This window comes from Mobula hypostoma, chromosome 3, assembly GCF_963921235.1.
Source record: "Mobula hypostoma chromosome 3, sMobHyp1.1, whole genome shotgun sequence".
Lineage (NCBI taxonomy): Eukaryota > Metazoa > Chordata > Chondrichthyes > Myliobatiformes > Myliobatidae > Mobula > Mobula hypostoma.
The window spans coordinates 148,073,077-148,099,626 of NC_086099.1; the positions used below are offsets into that span (position 1 = coordinate 148,073,077).

A 26,550-nucleotide genomic window follows, 5' to 3' on the forward strand; every position below is an offset into this window, starting at 1 on the left:
CATTCATTTTTCCAACATTTCAACTCCAAAACATCCATTCAAACAACTGCCACAACAACAGTTCTGAGATGATTTTCCTTTTCCTTAGCTGTGATCTTCCCTCCTTCAGAGTTGGTAGGAGTCCCAACTTAGTCTGTTCCATTTCCCAGACTTCTACTCTCATCCTCTAGTGTCTCAGCTGGAGAAATTTCTGGCACCCCTTGTCCTCATTTTCCACCACACCGGCTTTTATACTCAATGCTTCATCATCAGGACTTTTACCACCTCAAAGTGATATCACCACTGTTCCTCTCTCTGATCTTTCAGCATTCAGAGGGGATTCTTCACCCTTAACTCTATCTTTCACTCTTATTCCTACTCAATTTTCTTCTCATGGTACCTTCCCATGAAACTCCTGCTCCTCTACTCTTTCCCACCAACCAAGGACCCAAATAATCCATAAAATTAAACAGCAACTTAATACAGTGTAGCCTTTTAGTACACAATATGAGATATATTCTACATCACAAAATGCAATTGCAGATGTTGTGTCTCTTTTGTGATTTACACCAGCCAGAACACAAGGGTGACCACGAAATTCCACCTCTTCCACCAGCATTCTCCACCTCTACTGGTTTCACCTATCATCTACCAGCCCGTCTCACACCTCTGTAAACTGGCTTTTTCCCCTTACACTGTCAGTCCTGATGCAGAGTCTCAAACCAAAATGTTGATCATTCTTTTGCCTCTGCAGATGCTGCTTGACCTGTTGTGTTCTTCCAGCAGTTTGCTTATTGCTCCAGATTCCAACATCTGCAGTTTCTGCCTACACAGACATTCCTTTGCTCTCTCCATCCTATCCCCACCCTCCCTACAACTTTGAACATGCTTATCTTCCAGCTTTTCCTAGTTCGGACAACAGGTCAGAGATTTGAAAAACAAATTCTTGCCTCATATTCTGCCCAGGTCCACTGAGTACTTCTAGCACTTCTGTTCAAGTAAAACTCATTTGGTTCTGGGGAGGGCAAGCAGAGGCAATGTGAGGATAATATAGGGTTATATTTACCATCACGCCTCACGTGCTTGTAATAACCGAAAAACCTGCTTTTCTGAGTATTCAGCTTGTGTTACTAATAAATCTAAATTTAAACTATATTAATACAACTTAAGCAAATAATTAATCTATTATTAACTTCAAGTGTGCAATAAATGTCAGGTGTAATGGAAATCCACACAGCAAAACAATCAGGTTACGCACCTCAAAAAATCAGGAAAGCAGTAATCAGGCTAGTAATTATGAAACAAACAATAACTTGGTTGTGTGAGAGCTTAAATGGACAGATAGATGTATCATTTTAGTTATTAGTTGAATAACAAGCTCCTTGTCTTTATTTCTCTAGCAGTGCCAAATTGGTATCCTATTAAATAAACACTTCAGATATTAATTTGCTGAGGTTGTATTTAGCTTTCATAACTTTTTTTTGCAGATATTGTCAAGATGATATGATTCTTATTTTAACAAACAGTATTCAGTGATCTTATAAACAAAATAACAGGTTATGAATAATGATTAAAGATACTTAGTGCTTGCTTCACAAATAAGACTGCTGAATCTCACCTTAGCATTACCTTTGAGCCTAATCTGACCTTCATTTAGTGCCTACTTCACCAAGAGCCAATTTTTTACAGTTCCAGCAAAGTACATTGAAGGAGGCAAAGTGGCCAGAGATTAATGCCTTCCTCCACAACTCAAGCATGTTTCATGGATTGACTACTTCACTTCCTAGAAACTAAGCATTGCACATTTTTGATTATGAAAGATCTGTGGCAATAGAAACTTAAACACCCTCATTTTGAAACTGAACTGAGGAAAATTTGTCACAATAAAAAGCTTACATGTTTTGAAACTGGAAAGAAATTTTACTTCTCTGCCATAAAACGGTTGCCATGTAGAAAATGTAGAGCAAATGTTATGCTCTTGAAGGCTTTAAAAAATGTTTAAACATCAAAAATATAATTTGTTAGAAGTTGCAAAATAGATCCAGATCTAAAGTGCTCTGGGGAGAAGAATTTGAAAGCTTCAGAGCAAAGAAATCAAAGATAATTATTGCAAAAAGTACAAAACAAAGCACAAAAGAAATGAAAATGAAAAGTGATCAGCAGAGCCTATATTCAAATTCATAGTCAGTCTGCTAGATATAACAAGTATTAAATTCAGTTAATTCAAATCCAAAAAAAAGCACAAAATACTGACAATAGAAAGAAGTTACCAGTATCATCTAAACAATTTAAATGAAGAAAAAAAAAGTAGATAAGATATGCTTATATACAGAGGCAAAAAGTTTGTGAACCCTTTGCAACAACTTGGATTTCTGCATTAATTACTGATAAATGTGGTCTGATCTTAATCTAAGTTACAATAGTAGACAAACACAACCTGCCTAAACTAATAACACAAACAATTGTACTTTTCATGTCTTCATTGAGCATATTATTTAATCATTCACAGTCCAGGCTGGAAAAAGCATGTGAACCCTTGTATTTAATAACTGGTAAAACCTCCTTTAGCAACAATAACCTCCACCAAATCACAAACAAGAGAAAACCTGCAGGTGTTGGAAATCTGAGCAACACACACAAAATGCTGGAGGAACTCAGCAGGCCAGGCAGCATCTATGGAAAAAGTACAGTTGACATCTCGACCCGAAACGTCGACTGTATTTTTTCCCATATATGCTGCCTGGCCTGCCGAGTTCCTCCAGCATTTTGTGTGTTGCTTGAACTTCCACCAAATGTTTCCTGTAGCTGATGATCAGACTTGCACAACAGCAAGGAGGAATGTTAGACCATTTCTCTATACAAAACTGTTTTAGTTCATCAATATTTCTGTGATATCTTGCATGACAGCCCTCTTCAGTTCATGCCACAGCATTTCAATCAGGTTAAAGTCTGGACTCTGACTTGGTATTCCAAAACACAGATTTACTTCTTTTTAAACCATTCTGTTGTTGATTTAATCTTGTATTTTGGATCACTAAAATCCTGTTGCATCATCCAACTTCTTTTAAGCTTCAGGTGATGGACCACTACGCTGACATTCTCCAGCAAAATGTCTTGATACAGTTTTGAATTCATTGTTCCCTCAAAGATTGCAAGTTGTCCAGGCCTTGAAGCAGCAAAGCAGGCCCAAAGCATGATGCTCCTTCCAAAATGCTTCACAGTTGGGATGAAGTTTTGGTATTAGTATGCAGTGCTCTTTTTCCTCCAAACATAGCAGTGTGCATTTCTGCAAAAAAGTTCAACTTTTGTCTCATCTATTCAAAGAACATTGTCCCAGAAGCACTGTAGAACATCCAGGTGGTCTTTTGCAAAAAAGAGACAGGCAACAACATTTTTTTTTAAATGGAGAAAAGTCCTTCCATGAACACCATACTTGTTCAGTCTTTTTCATATAGTGGACATATGAACAGAGACTTTAGCAAACTCTGGAGATTTCTGCAGACCTCTTGATGTTACCCTTGGGTTCTTCTCACCTTCTTCAGCATTCCACATTGTGCCCTTGGAGTGCTGTTTTATGAAGCCCACTCCTAGGGAGAGAGTAGCAAAAGTACTGAATTTCCTCCATTTGATGAACACACAAGTCTTTAGAAATGATTTTGAAGCATTTTCCAGCTTCATGCATCTCTACAATTCTTATGTCCTCAGAAAATTGTTTATATAGAGGTATGGTGCACATAAACAGATCTTTTTGAGAAGAACATGCTCAGTCAATACTCTTGAGTTGGTGTCTTTTTTTATATATAGGTCAGGGCACCTCTACAATCCATACTTCCAATCTCATCTCATTGATTGGAACACCTGACTCCAAATAGCTTTTTTTTTAAAAAGAAGCAATTATCCCAGAGGTTCAGATATATTTTTGAACCTAGACTGTGATTGTTTGAATGGTGTACTCAGTATTGACAAGAAGTACAACTGTTCGTGTGTTATTAGTTTAGGTGGATTGGGTTTGTGTATTATTGTGACTTAGATGAAGGTCAGATCAAACTTTATGAGTAATTACTGCAGAAAACTTGGTAATTGCAAAGGGTTCACAAAGTTTTTCTTGCAACTGTAGATTTACAGTACAGAGTCAGGTAATGAGTCTATCCTGCCCATATCCTGTTCAAACTGTACATGACGTGTCTCTGACCTTTCTTTATTCAACTTTCAACATAACTTTCTAATTTCACTCTGGAGTCTTTAATTTTTTTTTCTAAAATCCATCTTTTTCCATTGATACATGATTAGCATGATTAGGTACAAGCCAAGGCCAAGGACAAGCCAATAACTGGGTACAAATGCAGAGTAAAGAGTTAAATCATACCACAGAGGAAAGATTCATAAGGGCAAAGAATGCAGGACTGAAGGTGCTATACTTAAATAGGCGTAGCTTTCCGTATAAGGTGGACAAACTCATGGAGCAGTTAGAAATTGGTCAGTACGACGTTATGGGCATCATTGAGTCGTGACAGAAAGGCGGCTATAGTTGGGAGCTTAATATCAAAGGATATACTTTGCATCGATAGGACAGGCAGGAAGGCATCGGCAGTGGTGTGGCCCTGCCGGTAAGAGATGGAATTAACATCTTTAGAAAGAGGTGACAGGGTCAGAGAGTGTTGAATCTTTGTAGGTGGAGTTAAAAAACTGTGAGGGTAAAAACGTCACTAAGGGAATCATATATAGGCCTCCAAATAGTAGCCAAAATGTGGGGTTGATATTGCAAAGGGAGCTGGAAAAGGCATATAATAAGGGTAATGACACAATTGTAATTTTGCCATCAATATGCAAGGGGATTGGGAAAATCAGGTTGGTGTCGGATTGCAAGAGGAGGAATTTGTTGAATGCATACAAGATGGCATTTTTTGAGCAGCTTGTGCTTGAGCCTACTCAGGGAAAGGCTATCTTAGATTGGTGGTTGTGTAATAACCCAGATCTTATTAGGGAGCTTAACATAAAGGAACGCTGAGGAGGCAGTGATAATAATATGATTGAATTCATAATGCAATTTGAGAGGGAGAAGTACAAGTTACATGCATCAGTATCGTAATGGAACAAAGAGAATTACAGAGGCATGAGAGAGGAGCCTTCCAGGTGGATTGTAGGAGGATACTGGCAGAGATGATGGTACAGTAGAGATGGTTAAAGTTTCGGGGAATAGTTCATAAGGCACAGGAGAGATATTTTCCACAGAGGAAGAAATTTTTAAGTGGCACGGGTAGGCAACCATGGCTGATAAGGCAAGTTGGAAAGTTGGATGATTGGGAAGCTTTTAAAATCCAACAAACGCAACTAAAACAGCTATAAGAGAAAAGATGAAATATGAGGGCAAACTAGCCAATAATATAAAGCAGGATACCTATTTTTTTTCAGTTATATAAAGAGTAAAAGGGAGGTCTGAGATGCTATTGGACCACTGGAAAATTATGCTGGTGAGGTAGAATTGGGGGACAAAGAAATGGCAGAATAACTTAATGGGTATCTTGCATCTGTCTTCACTGTGGAAGACATTAGCAGTGTGCTAGAGGTCTGTGAGTGTCAGGGGGCAGGAGTGAATGCCATTGCTATTACAAAGGAAAAAGTGCTAGGCAAACTCAAAGGTCTTAAGATGGTAAAGTCATCTGGACCAGATGAGCTACATCCCAGAGTCCTGAGAGAGGTTGCTGAAGAGATAACAGATGCATTGTTTATGATCTTTCAAGAATCACTTGATTCTGCCATGGTCCCGGTGGACTGGAAGACTGCAAATGTTACTCCACTCTTTAAGGAAGGAAGGAAGGAAAAGAAAGGAAAGGAAATATAGGCCAGTTAGCCTAATCTCAGTGGTTGGTAAAGTGTTGGAGTCTATGATTAAAGAGGAGGTTTTGGGGTACTTGGAGACTAATGATAAAATAAGTCAAAGTCAGCATGGTTTCTGTCAAGGGAAATCTTGCCTGACAAATCTGTTAGAGTTCTTCGAGGAAGTAACAAGCAGGGTGGACAAAGGAGAGGCAGTGGATATCTTTTACTTGGATTTTCAGAAGGCATTTGATAAGGTGACACACATGAAGCTGCTTAACAAGACAAATTCCTATGGCATCACAGGAAAGATACCGGCAATGGATAGAGGAATGGCTGACAGGCAGGAGGCAGTGAATGGGAATAAAAGGGTCCTTTTCTGGATGGCTGCCAGTGACTAGTGGTGTTCCTCAGGGGTCAGTATTCAGATTGCTACTTTTCATTGTTTGTCAATGATTTGGATGGCTTTGTCACAAAGTTTTTGGATAGGTGGAGGGGTCAGTACTGTTGAGGAAGTAATAAGATTGCAGCAGGACTTAGACAAATTGCAAGAATGGGTAAAAAAGTGGCAGGTGGAACACAGTGTTGGGAAATGTATGATAATGCATTTTGGTAAAAGATACAACAGTGCAGACCATTATCTAAATGGGGAGAAGGTTCAAACATCAGAGGTGCAGAGGGTTTTGGGAGTCCTTGTGCAAGACTGCCTGAAGGTTAATTTACAGGTTGGGTCCATGGTAAAGAAGGCAAATGCAATGTTGGCATTTATTTCAAGAGGAATAGAATATAAAAGCAAAGAGATAGCACTGAGCCTTTATAAGACACTAGTCAGGTGACAATTACAGTATTGTCAACAGTTTTGCGCCCCATATCTCTGAAAGGATGTGTTGTCATTGGAGAGTCCAGAGAAGGTTCATGAGGATGGTTCCAGGAATGAAGGGGTTAACATATGAGGAGTGTTTGGCAGTCTTGGGCCTGTACTCACTGGAATTTAGAAGAATGTAGGGGGATCTCATTGAACACAACTGAATGTTGATAAGGTTGATGTGGAAAGGATGTTTCCTGTGGTGGGGGTATTCAGAACTAGAGGGCAAATTGAAGGGCGAGTTTTTAGAAAGGCGGTAAGGAGGAATTTTTTTTAGCCAGAAAGCAGTGAATCTGTGGAATGCTCTGCCACAGTCTGCTGTGGAGGCCAAGTCCGTGGGTATATTTAAGGCTGAAGTTGATCTTTTCCTGATTAGTCAGGGCATCCAAGGATATGGTAAGAAGACAGGTGTATGGGGTTGAATGGGATCCGGGATCAGCCATGATGGGATGATACAGCAGACTCAATGAGCTGAATGGCCTAATTCTGCTATCTCTTATGATCTCATGCACCTGAATTGAATTGACTTTATTATTTACATCCTTCAAATACATGAGTAAAAATCTTTACATTACGACTCTGTCTAAATGTGCAACATATAATAAATAGTACGTACAACAGGATAGTCAATACGACATAGAAATACAGTTGTGTCAGCATGAGTTAATCAGTCTGATGGCCTGGTGGAAGAAGCTGTCCTGGAGCCTGTTGCTCCTGACTTTTATGCTGCGGTATCCTTTCCTGGATGGTAGCAGCTGGAACAGGTTGTGGTTGGGGTGACTCGGGTGCCCAATGATGCTTCAGGCCCTTTTTACAAACCTGTCTTTGTAACTGTCCGGAATAGTGGGAAGTTCACATCTACAGATGCACTGGGCTGTCCACATCACTCCCTGTAGAGTCCTGCAATTGAGGGAAGTATAGTTCCCATACCAGGGAGAGATGCAGCCAGTCAGAATGCTCTCAATTGTGCCCCCATAGAAAGTTCTTAGGATTTGGGGGCCCATACCAAACTTCTTCAACCTTCTGAGGTGAAAGAGCACTGCACTGTTGTGCCTTTTTCACCACACAGCTGGTATGTACAGACCATGTGATATTCTCGATGATGTTTATGCTGAGGAACTTAAAGCTGTTCACCCTCTCAACCCTAGAGCCATCTATAATGCAAAGTAAACAAAATAGGGAGAAAAATTAAAGTAAACAAAATTGGGAGAAAATTACTAAGAGAAGAAGAGTAGAGTGGAACCCTGTAATAGTACAGAAAGAAATCTAGACATAGCTACATCCTCAGTGACAATGGAGGTCAGCTTGGCTGACAAAGTCTCGGGTGGAACAAACACAAACGTCTTCATCCAAAAGGTGCCACATAAATTTGTATCGTCTCGCCATCTCACTTGGTCACCACCACTGCTGAAGGCAATTTTTAGCCAAACCTATTCTCTCAATAATAGATTTGGCTAAGATTTGACTAAGATTTGGGATCAAAAATAGCTGAGAGTATTAGATACAGTAAAGACCAGGGGCTGTAGAGCATTTTAACCATAGTAGTGAAAACGCGTGCTCCAGAATTGGCTCCACCTCCAAACAATTCTATATGGTTATAGAATTGGCAGATCTCCAAATCTGCTATTGATATGGACTGAAATTTCCAATAGATTTTTAGTCTACTGCCTGGTTTTCTACACATCAGAAGGCAAGTCTCGATGCAACTAGAATGAGATTTTAATCCTTATACAGCTTTAACAGTGTAACTTTGCTGCTCTGTAATTTATGTTTTTCATAGTGTTGGCAGTCATCTAAAAATCTGCTCAATGTTTCCCTAATCATTTTTAAGTGATTTAATTGCTTCAAATGGACAGATTACGAAATGTTATAAATAAAAAGGTTAAAATGAATTACAATTCCAAATGATAACTGCATAAAATAAATGATTGTTTTTAATTTTAGTGCCTACCAAGTTAGCACAGTTCTGTAAATTCAATTAACTCTGTGCCAACAGAAACTGCATTAGATGTTTCTGACATTGATGTCATAGTTGACTCTGGCTCGATCAATGTTCACTCCCCCCTTCCCAATGGCTCATGAATTATGTTCAGTGGATCATTTTAGAAAGCAATTTATAATCAGCTGCATTGCATATCTGGTTCATATATAGACCAGAAAGGGCAAGAGTAGCAAAATGCACAAAAGACAAAAACCAGATGGATTTTTGATAAAACAGGTAGTCCTGTTATAAATCATTTCCATAACACAAATTGGTTAAGATGTGATTGAGGGCATAGGGAACACTAAATGCAATACATGGGTTGCAATGGTTATAGCAGAATGAAGAAAACCTCGCAAAACCATGCATTGAAGGCAACCTCAGCCTGTTCTGCTATAAAAGTTACTTTCTTTAATGCATAACTCCTTAAAAACATGCATGGAGTCAAGGATGTCTTAAGATCAATAGTCCATATTAGTACTAAGCTATAATACCATCTTTGCTGATATTGAAACAGATATCAATGGTTACAAGTACTGTAGATTAATGGGGAAATTCCGGAGTGCATGTCTACACGTAGAATATAAAAGCTGGTTAAAAACTACACCTGAAGTGTTTATTTCATTGCCTGAAGGACAATGTAGGGGAGACCACGTTGGGTCAAAAATACATAAACACCAACCATGCCATGTCTAGATCACATTACAGGAATGTAAAAATGGCAAAAGAGTGCAAAGAATTTATGAATATGTCAATCAACGAGAAACCTAGTGATGAACAGAAATTGACCAGGCTGATGATATTTTCTCTGGAAGAAAGAAAACTGAGGGGAGGGTTAATCAAACTGTACAAAACAAATCTATAAGCAGTGTGGGCAGGACATATAACTCATCGATGCATGAGCAGCAGGCAACATAGATTTTCTATGTTTCTTTCAAATTCCCTGTTACCTTGCACCTTCCAATCCCAACAGTCTCATCCAGGCCTACAACCCTCAGATGCATCTGTATTCTTCTAGTTCTGGTCTCATCATCCCTAGTTTTATCCACTCCACCATTGGTAGAAGGGATAAAGAAGAGTTCAGGAGATTATTGTTAACCAATAGTGTGGCAGGGTCTGAATGGTGACAGAGATGGAAATCTTCACCCACATTAATGTGGTACCTAGATGAGCACTTTAAGTGTTGAAACCTTCAAGATTGCCAACAGAGCAAGCAAATAAGAATTGCCTAAGAGCTTAGAGCCTAACCTTCAAAATTCTACTTCGGTTTCCCTCAATGAATTTGCAAAATTGACCTCTGCAACCAAATGTGTTTATCCTCAGTGCGGGACTCTTGTCCAGTTATACTCCAGTGAAGTGTCCTAAGTTGGTTTACCATGTCAAAGCTGCTATTTAGATACAAGTTGGTGCTCTCGTAAAATGCCAGAACGGAATCATTATTATTTTTAGTCAAAAACCTTCTCAGGGTGTGAGGCTCTGCAGCTTTTGGAGTGTACAAACTGCCACCTAGTGGCACAATACTGTGCAAATGTTATATAGATATATATATATAAATAATGTATTGAATTGTACCTCTGTTGCAGGGGGAGAAAAAACAAATTTCATCACACCTGAGTAATGATAAACCTGATTCTGATATAGATCTGTTACGAGAATACACATAAAATTAAGATGTTTGCTGGCCTGGGCTAGCATCAGTGGCATCAGCAGTTGGTCTGCCACCTGCCCTCAGGGGAAGGAGAGATAAGGAACAATGGAGCAGCGTCTGGAGATGTGTAATGAAGGGATGTGGGAGGAAGAGCTGTCTGGAGCGGCTCCCCCCTTTGAACCCTGAACTGTTTGAAGTGATGGACAGGCGATACCCCAGCAGGGGGATAAAAAGGGACAGGTTCGCTAAGACAGACACACACGCCACCCGAGGTAACGAGACCCTGGAAGCGGTGCGCTTCTCACGAGTGGGTGAGAAGTCCCAGACAACGACAAGGGTGGAAAGGTACGATCAGCGGGAACCCGGTGTGTGTCCGCCCTTGCCTGGGTGCCGGGTTCACTGCAGAGGATCGACCGCATCTGGAGGAGGGGTCACAGTCGGTGACCTCAGGTGACATCACCAAGGACCTGCCCAAAAGCTGTTTGTGAGCCATCTCGCTGGTCTGTGAGCCATCTTGCTGGTCTGTGAGTGAAGCCGTTCTGAATGATGAGTTGTTCCTATTCTATCTCTCTCTTCCCCCACGTTGTCCACCGCCATGGCAACGATTACTGCGAACTGAACTACTAAACTGGACTGAACTTTGAGTCATTTTGAAATTGGTCATTTACCCCTAGACAACGATAGAGCTTGATTGATGCTGTTATCTTAATTCTGTGCACATGTTTGTTTATCATCACTGAACTGTTGCATTTATTATCCTTTCGATTACTGTGTTGCTTGTTTCTTTAATAAAACTTTCTTAGTTCTAGTACTCCAGACTCCAACTGAGTGATCCATTTCTGCTGGTTTGGCAACCCAGTTACGGGGTACGTAACAGATCACTATTGTGTACTAAATGGGAAGGGGGCATGGAGAGGGGCATATGGTTGAGAAAAGGGGAAGGAACAGAGAAGCACCAGAGAGTTGCTTGAAATCAAATTACCTTGGCTTGTGTCTCAGCGTTGAGTGTGTCTGCCCCCGCTCTGGCACTCCTTTTCTGCCACCTGTCCCACACCCCTACCGTGGCACTCCTCACCATTCCCAACATCCTTTGTTTCTGCCAAATTTATAAACTCGCACTTTGGTCCATGTTGACGTATACAGTACTGTGCAAAAGTCTTAAGCACTCCAGCTATACATATGTGCTGTATAGCTTCACAGCTGTACATGTGAGAGTGCAATAGATGAACTATGCTGAAGAACTATGTAATAGAGGTAGCCAATTTAATACTCCATAGATAAATGTTTCAGTTAAATATCATGCCTTACCATTTTTGTAACACAAGAATTTTGTTTGCATTCAAATCACAAAATAGATGTTATACAAACGGATACAGTAGTAACTAGATTCTGAATGGGCAAGTACATTGTAACCCAGATCAGGAATTTCTGATATTGAGTTACAGATCTCAAAGTAAAGTCAATCTTAAAACAGATAGCTATATACTTAGCTTTAAATATGTGCAAAAAAATTATTTTAACCTCCTAGAGGCATGCAACAGTCTATGCACAACAGAAGTCAACTACTCGTACAGCTGCCTTAAATGGAAAATAAAACTTCTTTAAAACCATTGAAAATCTGCAGGGAATGCAGTGGAAAACAACTGACAATCAATCACTGAAAAATATAATTTTGTTATCAAGGGACAACACAACAGTAGTACAATTTATCGGCTTAAACTAAAATTTAAATAGTCCCTGAGCAAGTGTAAATAAGTAATTGTTTTATGGATGCAGATGAACAGTCTGCATTAACATAAACTAACATAACTAGAACGTTTTTTGCAATATCTGTGTTAATATTAAATGCTTTACATAATTAGTTTATAGGTTTTAGTATAGTATTTTTCTGGTAAATACCTTAAACTAAATAATGATATATTAGTACTACAATCATATGGAATTTAAATGACTAGATAATTTAAATTTCTTAGCAACAAATTTCTACCTTTCTGTGGTAGTCACATAATTGAGAGAAAACTTGAACAAACTGAAGGTGGTTAAACTATCAGGGGTGAATAGCCCCAGAGAATTTGACAGTGCTTATCTGTCTTCTAAGTTTTGGAGGTTTCATTACCAAGAACTTCCCAATTTCCATCCCAACTAAATATATAGCGGAAATATTTCCACTGTGGCAAAAGTTTTGGCAAATAAACCAATGGAATGATTTTTTTCAACCCAAGTTAGATTGCATATTACATACTGCCAATAATTTCCAGAAAGATATTTAAATGCATGTTTAAGGGGGTTCACTCACACCGTGCCTCTTGCAACATGAAAACTGAAATTCAGTTGCAAATTGGGCCTGAGGGCAATTTAAAAGAGCATTATTTATAAACAGTGCGATAACTAGAAAAGGAGATAAACAAGTGACCCACATACAAAACCGCTATGAGTCAATTAGACAAAAATAATAGGAATTTAATTGAGGAAAATGTTCTGGAATGCATGGAATTACAAGACTAAATTATAAATTAATTTACATTATCCCACTGTCAAGCTACATTCATAATATTTTATATACTATAATAAACCATTCTACATTCTTTGAGAATAAGTACAAGTTGCTGGTACATCAAATCAAGGCTCTTCAAACAAATAAAGCAATAATTGAAGGTCATGGGGTTTCCAAATTGCATTCAAGCGATTAGAGGCCCTACTACTAGTGAGAATATGCAATTCCCATCCTGTTTGTTCTTAGGACACTTAAGCATTATCAATCTCAGTGTCATGATGTCAGAAGGATAACTTTTTGTTTAATTTTGTTTATATGCTTTGATTTAATGCTGAACCGAAGCATTGGCTTGGAATGTAGCCCAGTGGCAATGGTTTGTTAGGTTACGTGGCTTATCAGGAAAAGACAGCAAGTAGCAGTTAGAAATACAGCAGAAGGTCAACAAGGGGTGGGGAAATATAGCAGATAGTGGACGAGGGAACCTGCTTGTTGTTGGAGGGGGGAGACAGGAGATTGGGGTGGTGCTTGGTAATCAACACGAGCTGGTCACAGATGGGGGCTGCTGGGAGATCAGATCAGAGCTGTAGTAGCGTAGGTGAATGGAGGGGCAAACAGAGAAGCAAGTTCACATACTGGAAAACACACACAAAACGCTGGAGGAACTCAGCAGACCAGGCAGCATCTCTGGAAAAGAGTACATGCCTGGCCTGAATGAACATTCCTATTTCCTATGTCCCCTGCATTAAAAACTGAATGGTCAAGGGACATGTAAACTGGTTGGCTTCCAATGTTTCTACCACTGTTAAAACCAGAAATGGTATGTCTGGTTGTGCTTCAGATATTTAACAGTTTAACTTTCATCATTATCTCACCTAACCAACTGTAGGGAATCCAAATTCACCCTTTTCTTCTCAGAGGCTAATTTGCTATTAATTTCAAGCATTTATTTCAATCTATGTGAAAAGTACCTGTTCCGGTACTGCTGTCTTCTACTTTAAATTGTTCTTTTAAGTGACCACCAACTCAACCCCAATCTACCATTTTACTAGATCAAAATTGCTCTTAACTTTAGCTTACTTGCCTTTGCTCCAAACCAATACCTTTAAGAAACAAAACTCTAACCCCACTTTTTAAAAAAGGAGGGAGAGAGAAACCGGGGAATTATAGGCCGGTTAGCCTAACGTCGGTGGTGGGGAAACTGCTGGAGTCAGTTATCAAGGATGTGATAACAGCACATTTGGAAAGCGGTGAAATGATCGGACAAAGTCAGCATGGATTTGTGAAAGGAAAATCATGTCTGACGAATCTCATAGAATTTTTTGAGGATGTAACTAGTAGAGTGGATAGGGGAGAACCAGTGGATGTGGTATATTTGGATTTTCAAAAGGCTTTTGACAAGGTCCCACATAGGAGATTAGTGTGCAAACTTAAAGCACACGGTATTGGGGGTAAGGTATTGGTGTGGGTGGAGAATTGGTTAGCAGACAGGAAGCAAAGAGTGGGAATAAACGGGACCTTTTCAGAATGGCAGGCGGTGACTAGTGGGGTACCGCAAGGCTCAGTGCTGGGACCCCAGTTGTTTACAATATATATTAATGACTTGGATGAGGGAATTAAATGCAGCATCTCCAAGTTTGCGGATGACACGAAGCTGGGTGGCAGTGTTAGCAGTGAGGAGGATGCTAAGAGGATGCAGGGTGACTTGGATAGGTTGGGTGAGTGGGCAAACTCATGGCAGATGCAATTTAATGTGGATAAATGTGAAGTTATCCACTTTGGTGGCAAAAATAGGAAAACAGATTATTATCTGAATGGTGGCCGATTAGGAAAAGGGGAGGTGCAACGAGACCTGGGTGTCATTATACACCAGTCATTGAAAGTGGGCATGCAGGTACAGCAGGCGGTGAAAAAGGCGAACGGTATGCTGGCATTTATAGCGAGAGGATTCGAGTACAGGAGCAGGGAGGTACTACTGCAGTTGTACAAGGCCTTGGTGAGACCACACCTGGAGTATTGTGTGCAGTTTTGGTCCCCTAATCTGAGGAAAGACATCTTTGCCATAGAGGGAGTACAAAGAAGGTTCACCAGATTGATTCCTGGGATGGCAGGTCTTTCATATGAAGAAAGACTGGATGAACTGGGCTTGTACTCGTTGGAATTTAGAAGATTGAGGGGGGATCTGATTGAAACGTATAAGATCCTAAAGGGATTGGACAGGCTAGATGCAGGAAGATTGTTCCCGATGTTGGGGAGGTCTAGAACGAGGGGTCACAGTTTGAGGATAGAGGGGAAGCCTTTTAGGACCGAGGTTAGGAAAAACTTCTTCACACAGAGAGTGGTGAATCTGTGGAATTCTCTGCCACAGCAAACTGTTGAGGCCAGTTCATTAGCTATGTTTAAAAGGAAGTTAGATATGGCCCTTGTGGCTACAGGGGTCAGGGGGTATGGAGGGAAGGCTGGGTTCTGAGTTGGATGATCAGCCATGATCATAATAAATGGCGGTGCAGGCTCGAAGGGCCGAATGGCCTACTCCTGCACCTATTTTCTATGTTTCTATGTTTCTATGTTTCTAATATCAGTCTTAACAGCTTACATTGAATGAACATCCGTAGTTTTCCTCCACCAAAGACAGTCAAGTCCTCTTGACTTTGGAACTTACTAAACCATTACTAATGACACAGTATTCAAATGAATTTTGTGATTTCATGACCCCAATCCATTTGTAAATGGAAGTAACATATCTCTCTATTCGGATGGATGCAACACTGTTTTCTCAGTGCATCAGATACCAGCCAATCAGGTTTCCTGACTCTGAGACCTCATCTCATAGTCAATGTCTTCAGCCTCAGGCAGTTCTTGTGACCTTTCCTGTTTACTAGAGGACACTTCCCCCTCTCTCCCATTTGTACCTTCTGGTGGCTCAGGTCCCCTTCCTCCTGGAATGTGCGCCTAGACTTCATCCTAAGATCGGCTGCACTTTCAGCAGTGCCAAAAGCATCTTCCAGAACTTGCAAGTAATTAGCTGACGTGGCTAATGGATTTTCTGACTTTAAGAACCTCCATCAGCTGCCAGACCCTTTAAACACCTTACAAGTCTCTGTTTTTTTTTCCATATTATCTGAGCACTGCCGTTCCACTGAAGCCTCATTCTTCTTCCACATCAGGGGTGAGCTTGACTCCAGAGAACCATGATTACTTTGGGTCTCCAGAAGTACATTTTGGCATTCATCAACCAGTGATATAATAGCTGAAATCAGCCCAGGAGGAGCAGCTTAGGAGGAGACAAAGGCACCTAATGACAACTCCTTTGCTTGCACCTTCAGAAACAGCTCTATCTCAATCTTTAATATCTCCATTTTTCCCTTTCAGGGTTCTTTTGAAGACCCTGACCTGGCGTTATACGCTGACTTTGGTTCTTTGTGGGAATGGACCCACTCTTGGGGTTTCACGAATGAACATAATTTCCTAAGAGATTAGTGGACCGAAGGTTGGTGTCCTGGCAGGAAATCAGTGTGTCATCGGAGACCTGAGATCTTTGGCCACAGAGTTTGAGAAAAGCGACGCAACGGACTTTTAAAATCGTACATCAGCAAGTTGTTTGTTATGTCTCCCCCTCTCGCTGTGAAACGGGGACACCTCTTTCTCCTTTATTAGGGGGAGAGGGAGAGAGCCTGTGGTATGTCAAATACTGGGTGAACAAGTAGTCTTTGGGGTCCTGCAAGTCTGTGCCTCTGCTGTTACTTTGCTGCACGCTTAAGTGCTCAGTGGTGGATGCCGATGCTTTTATTTTGCTGGTGGGGACTTTGGGGTTCTAACATTGAACTGTCATTCAATCTCTGGGGGCACTCCTCTGTTTTCGTGGATGGTTGTGAAGAAAAAGCATTTCAGGATGTATATTGTATACATTTCTTTGACATTAAATGTACCTTTGAAACTTCTGATTTTAAATCTACTGCTGAAGGACCCATTAGACCTTTCACATTACATAGTCCCTTTCCCTCACTTTGCAGAAATGAGAACAACTTGCCTTTAAAGTCGTTCAGCTACATTTCCCCATTCTCTAGAGATTATGGACTACTCATGACCCTGCCTCTCCAGGTGGTCCCATCCTATCAGGCAGTGCAACTTCAGTTACAACACTGGTGGCTTGAACTAACATGACGTCTTTACCAACTGACTGGTCAAAATGCCGTTCAATCTGCATAATTTTTCCTAACACTTTTACAGAACTCAGCACTCTTAGTAGCAGCTCATCCGGAACTCGGACATCCACCTCGCTCAGAACACAAGCATTACTTATGGATATCCTTTTCAAATTGCACTAAATCTTAATCCCCATGGCACCCATGATAAAGTACCTCAATTACGACACACCTCATTTTCCACAAACACTAGTTTAAACTGGCTTAAACACATAAAGGTAACTGGGGCTCGTATACAGACTTGGCTCTTTAGCTAACTCTGTTAACAGCCATGTGACTCAATGGTGAGAAGGCCACCTTTCAGAAACAATATATGTCTAGGGTCGGTACGATTTGGGGTTCAACCAAACAGGAACGTTGTGACGCTCCAATTAAAGGAACGTCGATTTGAGCAAATGTTGTGTAAATACTGCCCATACATCGTTATTGTAGCCAGAAGTTACAGATCGTACACCAGCATAAAATTATAAAGAATATAAATTTATCAAATATTCAACTTCAACAAACAGTTACAGAAAAAGAGAGAAAAGAGGGCCCATTACAGTTAAACCAGTCCAATATGCACATAATGTTGGAGCTCATACTGGAGTAGTCACCACATTCTGAACTTCCCTCGAAGACCACCTTGAACAAACTGGGTCTCTCAGGAGTATTGGCCCTTCCTTCTTGGAGCCATTCGTCTGCATGAAGCACTTCTTTCAACAGGGACTCCCCATCAAACAGCATTCTGTGGCATCTTCCCTTGTGCACCACTCCACAGCTCCCACCAAAAGACCCCAAACCAGACTACTGTCCTTTAGAAAACTTCTCCCCACAGCTCACGAGAACCTTCTCTCACATCTGACCACCCTGATTGACTGACTTACATTCCCAAGTTAGATAACATGGTTTCTTATCTTAGCCAAAGTGAAAACACACTTTCCAACACAGCACTCTGCTTTTACAGAAAACTGCTATTATAAACTACCTCACAACAAAGCAGTAGAAATCTTAACCAGGGCATTACAAACACAGAAAGGTGCTCTTTGACCCCTCATACCCATCCCATTCATTGTACCCACCTATATTAATTCATTTTACTGGTACGTGGTCCGTACTTTCTACGTAATAACTATTCTTGTCTAGATAGTTTTAAGTGTTCTAACATCCAGCCATCCAATCTGTCCTCATAACATAAAGCGGCAACTCAGGCAACTCCTCTGCATTCTCCCTCAGTGCAAAAGTTTCCAATTACATGGCAAGCAAAACTTTATGCAGCATTCCAGTGGTGGTCTTAGCAATGTTTAACAATGTTGTACCATAACCTTCCTGCTTTTTTAAGGATGTTAATATCCAATATACCTTCTTCATATCCATTACCTGTTGCTGCTATCTTCAGGGGTCCTTGTGTACCATATTTCCTCTGCTTCTCAATACTCGAACCCACCCATCATCATTAATCTTCCCAAAATGTATGAGGATTAAGTTCCATCTGTCATTGCTTTGCCCACTAAATTTAGGATTTACACTCTCTGCAACAGTTAAAAGTGACATTAGCAAAACATTTGCTAATGCCCTAACAATATTGAACCTGGTACAAACTTGTTCAATCATAGCCAATACTGCAGCATCGAAAAACAAATAACATATTAACTTCAAATGATCAACCAACTTAGCGACTCAAATAGAAAATTCACACAAGCGTTTTCCAAGATATTTGCATTCTCAAGTAGTAGACCTATTTCAAAACAATATGCACCACCACCAATTCAATGCAGCTCTCTGAGGCTGGAACTTTATCGTATCCAGAGACTATCAGGAGCACTTAATTTATTTCCATTGAAATTACTAAGACAAACAGACATACTAACGAATTGGTCAGGGGATTGTATGCTGTGGTTAATGAGTAGTGAATAAAAGTTGTGCCAGGAAGCCATTGATTAATAGAATCTTCACTATCTCGTTCAACTGCAAGAAATGATATACTGCAATATTTTTTCTGGTAAATAATGTGTTAAAGGGCACAAAATGCAAGGTGAACACAAAATCCAAGATTTTTTTTTAAAAACCTGTGTTCTCCATTTTAAATGTCACAACCTGGAACAGCACAACCTTCTAACCACTTATTCTTACAGTTCTTGTATGCATGCTTCTTCCACTCCTTTGCCCCACTATTGACACCATGTTCTTTCAATGTTCGAGAACACACAATAATGTGGTTTGTTTCAATAATATTATGGCTGATCCAGCATTCAGCTTTGATCTCTGGAGCTGTCTGTGCATGTTCACTGTGACAGTGGGGGGTTTCTGTAGGTGCTCTGGTTCCCTCCCAAATTCCGAAGATGTTCTGATAGACTAACTGTTTTATAAATTACATATGTAGTCAAGTGGCCAAACATCAAAAGGAAGTTAAGGGTGCTTGAGAGGGAAATGAGTTGCCGGCCTACAGAAAAATGAGGGGAAGAGGAAGGGAACTGTTTAGATTGTTCTGCTGTGAGCTGATGTAAACTCAATGAGCCAAATGGCCTCCTTCTATAACAGTAATTCAATGAATGCTTACAACAGTTTTGAAAAGTGAGCCCCAACTTAGACTCAAGACATCTAGAGGAAACATCCATCTTGTGAAGACCCTTCAACATCGTATGTTAGAATAGGCTATCTTTTGCTCTTCTAAACTTCAGCAGACAGGAGCCTAACATGTCCAATGTTTTGTAATGAGACGCAAGGCACATTCTAGATAAGAGTTCCGTAAACCTTATTTGAATTGCTTCCAGCACATGAACCTTCTTCCTTAAAAAGTAGACAAATACTGCACACAATTTGGATGGTATTATAAGCTTGCAAAGATTGTTTTGGAAAGTCTGTTGGCAGGTAAAAGGATGTCTGGCAAGAGGGAAGCTTTTAAAAATAAGATAGGGAGAGTCATAGGGCCAACATGTTCCTTTTACAGTGAAACGAGAGGCTGGTAAGATTAGGGAACCCTGGCTGAAGAGGGAAATTGAGGCTCTAGTTCAGAAAAGGGAGACACACGTGTCAGGTATCAGCAGCTGGGATCAAGCAAATCCCTTGAGCTGTACAAAATATGTAGAAATACACTTGAAGGGGAAATCAGCAGGGCAAAAAGGGCTCGATGTATCGTTGGGAGATAAGGTAAAGCAGAATTCAGAATCAGATTTTATATCACCAGCATATGTCAATGAAATTTGTTAACTTTAGGACAGCAGTACAATAAAATACATGATAAATAAATATGGAGAAAAACACTGGGTTACATATATGCTTTTTTCAATTAACTATTTAATAAGTAGTGCAAAATAACAGAAATAAAAAAAGTAGTGAGGACGTGTTCAATGTTCATTTAGAAATTATGAGTCTCTATATGTGATTTAGTTTTATGTATTGACATATATATTTTTTCCTGTACTCTGTATTCTAATATATAAATTAATAAAAACATTGGAAAAGAAAGAAATCTGATGACAGAGAGGAAGAACTGTTCCTGAATTGCTGAGTGTGTGCCTTCAGGCTTCTGTACCTCCTTCTCATGGTAACAGGGCATGTTCTGGGTAGTGAGGATCCCTGATGATGGGCCTGTCTTCCCAAGGAAGCACTCCTTGAAGATGTCTTAGATATTATGGAGGCTGGTACTCAGGACAGAGATGACTAATTTTACAAGTTTCTGCAACTTATTTTGATCTTAGTAGCTTTCCCATACTAGATGGTGATGGAACCAGTCAGCGTGCTCACCACAGTACATTTGTAGAAGTTTTCCAGTGCTTTAGTTGACAAACCAAATCTCCTCAAACTCTTAATAAAATATAATCACTGTCTTGCCTTTTTATAACTACATTAATATGTTGCATCCAGGTTAGGTCCTCAGAAATACTGACACCCAGGAACTTGAAACTTCTACTTATTCTCAAACTTCTGATCCTGATAAGAGGATTGGTTTGTGTTCCCTCGTCTTATCCTTCCTTAAGTCCACAATCAACTCTTCGGTCTTGATGACGATGACTGCAAGGTTGTTGCTGCGGCACCACTCAATAACTGGTATATCTCGCTCCTGTACGCCCTGTTGTCACCATCTGAAATTCTGCCAACAATGGTTATCAGCTGCACATTTACAGATGTTGTTTGAACTCCGCCTAACCATGCAGTCATGGGTGTAGAGAGAGTAGAGCAATGGGCTAAGCACACACCCCGTGCAGCGCCAGTGTTAATTGTCAACAAGGTGGTTATGTTATTTCCAATCTGCATAGACTATGGTCTTAAGGTTCGCAAGTTGAGGATCCAGTTGCAGAGGGAGATACAGAGGCCTAGGTTCTGTAGCTTTTCGATCTACAGGTGGGAATAATGATGTTAAATGCTGAGCTATAGAATCAGAATCAGAATCCTTTATTATCGCCAAGTATGTGGACACATACAGGGAATTTGATGCCGGTTTCCCTGAGCTCTTGCTGTATAGAATCAAAAAGCAAACAATAGTGCAAATAATCGTGAACTATATACAATGAGGTATACTGTGTATGTATGTACAGGTGGACTTGGTTTATAATAGACTAAAATTCAAGTGTTCATAAGACTGATGGCATACGGAAAGAAACTGTTCTTCTACCTATTTGTCCTGGCACACAGTGATCTAAAGCGCCTACCAGAAGGAAGTAGTTGGAACAGGTGATGTCCAGGGTGTGATGGGTCTACAATGATGCTGCTTGCTCGCTTCCTGACTCTAGATGCATATAAGTCCTGGATCGAGGGCAGCTTCACACCAATAATCCTTTCCGCAGCCTTGACGGTTCTTTGGAGTATATTCTTGTCCTGTTTGGTAGCTGATCCAAACCAGACAGTGATGGATGAACAGAGAACAGACTGGATTATTCCTGAATAGTATTGAATCAGCAGCTCCTAAGGCAGGCTGTACTTCCTGAGTTGACGTAGGAAATACAACCTCTGCCGAGCCTTTTTAATAAGAGTGTCCGCGTTGGGCGTCCACTTCAGGTCCTGGGAGATTGAGACACCCAGAAACCTGAAGGTCTCCACAGCGGACACAATACTGTTGAGTATAGTGAGTTGGGGGGGGGGGGGAGTATTGGGGGGCTCCTCCAGAAGTCCACTGTTATCTCCACAGTCATGAGAATATTTAGCTCCAGATTGTTTTGACCACACCAGAGGGCCAGCCGTTCTACCACCCGTCTGTATGCAGACTCATCACCGTCTGGGATAAGGCCAATGACAGTTGTGTCGTCTGCAAACTTCAGGAGTTTAACAGATGGATACTGTGAGGTGCAGTCATTAGTGTAAAGGGAGAAGAGCAGTGGGGAGAGCACACATCCCTGGGGGGCACCGGTACTGATTGTCCGGGTGCTAGAAATGATGCTCCCCAGCCTCACTTGCTGCACCCTGTCAGTCAGGAAGCTTGTGATCCACTGACAGATGGCAGGGGAGGCAGTGAGCTGGGTGAGTTTGGAGTGGAGGATTTCTGGGACGATGGTGTTGAATGCCGAGCTGACAGGACAACAAACAGGACCCTCGCAGAAGTTCCTGGGTTATCGAGGTATTGTAGTATGTAATGCAGTCCCATGTCGAGTGCATCATCCACTGACCTATTTGTCCGATAAGCAAACTGCAGGGGGTCCAGCAGGGGGCCTGTGATGTCCTTCAGGTGAGCCAACACTAGTCTCTCAGAGGACTTCACGACCACAGATGTCAAGGCAACAGGTCTGTAGTCATTTTAGTCCCTTGATAGTGGGTTTCTTAGGGACTGGAATGATAATGGAGCACTTGAAGCAATGAGTCAATCCTAGAGATTCTGTAAGTATATTAAAAGCAAAGGGTAAATAGGGAGAAATATGTCCTGTTTTGAATCAGTATGTCTGTTTACTATGGAAAATGGGCAATATCTTAAGTGTGCAAACACGAGGAAATCTGCAGATGCTGGAATTTCAAGCAACACACATAAAAGTTGCTGGTGAATGCAGCAGGCCAGGCAGCATCTCTATGAAGAGGTACAGTCGACATTTCGGGCCGAGACCCTTCGTCAGGACTAACTGAAAGAAGAGATAGTAAGAGATTTGAAAGTGGGAGGGGGAGGGGGAGATCCAAAATGATAGGAGAAGACAGGAGGGGGAGGGATGGAGCCAAGAGCTGGACAGGTGATTGGCAAAAAGGACATGAGAGGATCATGGGACGGGAGGCCTAGGGAGAAAGAAAGGGAGAGGGGGGAAGCCCAGAGAATGGGCATGGAGTATAGTGAGAGAGACAGAGGGAGAAAATTATCTTAAGTGAGTACTTCTGCTCTGCATTTACCATGAAGGAATTTATGGAAGTGAAGGAATTCAAGGAAAGAAATAGTGATGTCCTGAAACAGAGGTGCTGGTTGTCTTGAAGAGCATACGTATGGATTCATCTACCCAGGTGTATTTATGCATCATATAGTTGTATACCAGGCCATTACGGGAAACAAGGAAATTGCTGGGCCATGGTACAGATTTTTATATTTTTCTAACCAGGGATGAGCTATTGAAAAACTGTTGGGTAGCTAATGTGCCTCTAAGAAGGGTGCAAGGAAATGCCAGGGAAATGCAGGCCACTGAATTCAACATCGGTGGTGGAGATTCTAGGACACAGGATCTATCTGTGTTTGGAAAAGCTAGTACTGATTAGGAATAATCAGCATGCCTCTGGTCTAATTTTGGTAAAGTGATCTATTACTGCTACAAGTAGTGAGGTAACAAACCTGCCTTGAATACCATTGGGTGGAAGCCTGAAAGCACACAACACCAGGCTCACGCAGAGATTCTATCCCACTTCAATTCATCACCGAGGTAGTACAAGGTAAATAATAACAGAATACACATTAAGGTTTTACAGTTACCAAGAAAGAGCAGGTGGACAATAAGGTGCAAGGTCACAGCAAGGTAGATTAGGAGGTGAAGAGACCATGTTATCGTACTCAGGAACTGTTCAATAGTCTCATTACAGTGGGATAGAATCTCTGCTTGAGCCTGGTGGCATGTGCTTTCAGGCTTTTATATCTTCCACCCAATGGGATGGGAGAGAAGAGAGAAAGTCCAGGATGGGTGAAGTCATTGATTATGCTGGCTGCATTACCAAGGCAGAGAGAGTACAGACAGAGTCTGTGGAGCAGAAACTGGTTGAACTGGATGCTGAACTGTATCCATAACTCTGTAGTTTCCTGCAGTCTCGGGCAAAGTAATTGCCAAACAGTCAAAGAGGTGACCAAGGGCAATTGCCTGCAAGGACTTTGGTAAGAATTTGGACAAGGTCCCACATGGTAGGCTAGTCCGAAAAGTGATATTACATAGGATCCAGGATGAGCTAGCCAACTGGATACAAAACTGATCTGGTGGGAAGATTCAAAGGGTAATAGTTTTTCCAGATCGGTAGCTTGTGAACAGTGGTGTGCTCTAGGGATTAGTGCTGGGTTCTCTGTTGTTTGTCATATTTGGACACATAACATTTGGATGAGAATGTAGGTGCACAATAAATAAGTTTTGAGGATGATACCAACCATAATGGTGGTATTGTGGACAATGAAGAAGGTTGTCTAAGGTTATAACAGCATTTAGAGCAACTGGGAAACTGGGCAAAAGAACGAAAATTGGAATTTATCTTTGAGGAATGCAAAATGGTGCACATCAGTAAGCTAAACCAGGGCACGTCATACACAGTGAGTGACAAGCAGTTGGGAAGTGTTGGGATATCGTAAGACCATGAGGTACAATAATACAACTTCCAGAACCTGGAAATACTGTTACAAAGTGGCAAAGCCATCACCACTCTAGGAGTTGGGACGTCATGTTACAACTGTATCTGATACTGGTGAGATCAGACCTGGAATATTGTGTGCAGTGCTGGCTGCCATACCAAGGATGTGAAACTTTCTGTGTCTGGAGGCCTTGAGTTACAAATTGAGGCTGAAGAGGCTGGGATGTTTCCCCCAAAGGCAAGGTGGCTCAGAGGTGACCTTATGGAGGTTCATAAAATGACAAGGTGTTTGGTCACAATCTTTCCCCCTCCCCAGTGTAGGGAGTTTAAGGTAAGTGGAGAAAGGTTTTAAGGGGATTTGAGGGTCAAGACTTTCCATGGCATACGGAAAGATACAATTATGTTCAAAAGACATTTGGACATGTACATGGGTAGGAATGGCTGGAATACAGGTGAAATGCAGAAAAATTAGTGCCTGCTCAAAAGGCCCCTAGTCAGCACTAATGATTTGGGCAGAAGGGCTTGTTTCCATCTATAAAAATCTATGACTAAAAATCAAGTATAATTAAGCATGCCTGATTTCTAATTCTTCAGGATCTGATGAAGGTTATTGATCTGAGCTATTAGCTCTCACACTTGGACTCACTGACTGTTGTACTGAGTATTTTATAGTAATTTGTTTTTTTATATAACATGACTGCCAAAATGGATATAGGAGCACACTGAAGAAATATTAGTGATTTGTTAGTCAACTTACTGGGGAATTAAGGCTTTATTTCAAGACCCAAATTGAAACATTTAACCATGTTTGATACTGAAATTACAATTTCTACATATAAGCATTCAATTAAGCAACGAGTATATATTGAAAATTCTTTATTAATTACCAGCCATAGCTACCAAAAGTCCAAGAATTTCCCGAAATTTGAAGGTACAAATCTTGGACAATTTTGGCAATCATTTATTAAGTTAACTAAAGGAATAATTTAGAAATGCACTTCCTCACCAGATCAATAAGGCTTTCTTGGATTCTACTCAGCGTGGTTCGTAGCCTGCTGCTGATTAATCCTAGTCCTGTAGATTCATACTGAAAGCAAATAATAAAACCTGCAGGTCAGTTCTTAATCAATGGAGAAATTTATTTACGTACTATTATCTAATCTAACAGTAAGAGTGAATACAATCTAATCTTTGTTCAAAAATATAAAGAATTATCAGTTTCTATCTTATACTAATTCTAAAATGTAAATCAAAAAGAATGTCAAAGCAGTACATTATTTATATTCTTCAAATACAGATTGAAGCATTCAGGTCCACCATTTTGTGGCCTGACAACCCCCCACCTTTTGAATCTGGTACCATTAGTGTACAGAGTGACCACTAAGGAAACAGTATTAGTATTTTGTATTAGCAAGTACAATTTATGGATTTAGTGTATAAAAAAAGCAGTCATGTTGACTGATCAGATAGTTGAGGAGGGTGAAAGGGGTGGAGTCAAGGGAAAGTAGTACACCAAGTTGCTGCAACTTAAAACATAAAAACGTTAAAGAAAGTGGAAGTCTAAAAAAATATAAATTGCCATAACACTTAGATCAGGGTAGAATCAAAAAGTTTCAGGTACTGATCAAAGCTGTTCGATATGAAACCTTAACTTCTTTTCTTTCAGTTTTTACTTCAAGTTTCTGTCAGTCAGTCAGTGTGTGCCGCCCCGAATCCGGGGTTGGCAGCTATGCACCTCCATCTTTTTTAATCTTGCGCTCTTTTTCTGGCCTCAGCATAACTCAACCCAGTCCATTGCCTCACATTATTGTACCAAGTGGTTCGCTGCCAAGTTTCTGTAACTTTGGTCTTATTTAT

The 26,550-nt window shown here is 40.7% G+C and overlaps 1 protein-coding gene across 2 annotated transcripts in view; it reads right to left on the reverse strand.

Moving 5' to 3' along the window:
- Positions 1–26,550, reverse strand: part of vps50 (VPS50 EARP/GARPII complex subunit) — a 220,849-nt gene that overhangs the window by 22,386 nt on the left and 171,913 nt on the right. For both annotated transcript variants that reach the window (XM_063043837.1, XM_063043839.1), the window contains one exon: positions 25,700–25,780. In XM_063043837.1, coding sequence (XP_062899907.1) covers positions 25,700–25,780 — 81 coding nt within the window. The remainder of the gene's footprint in view (positions 1–25,699; positions 25,781–26,550) is intronic.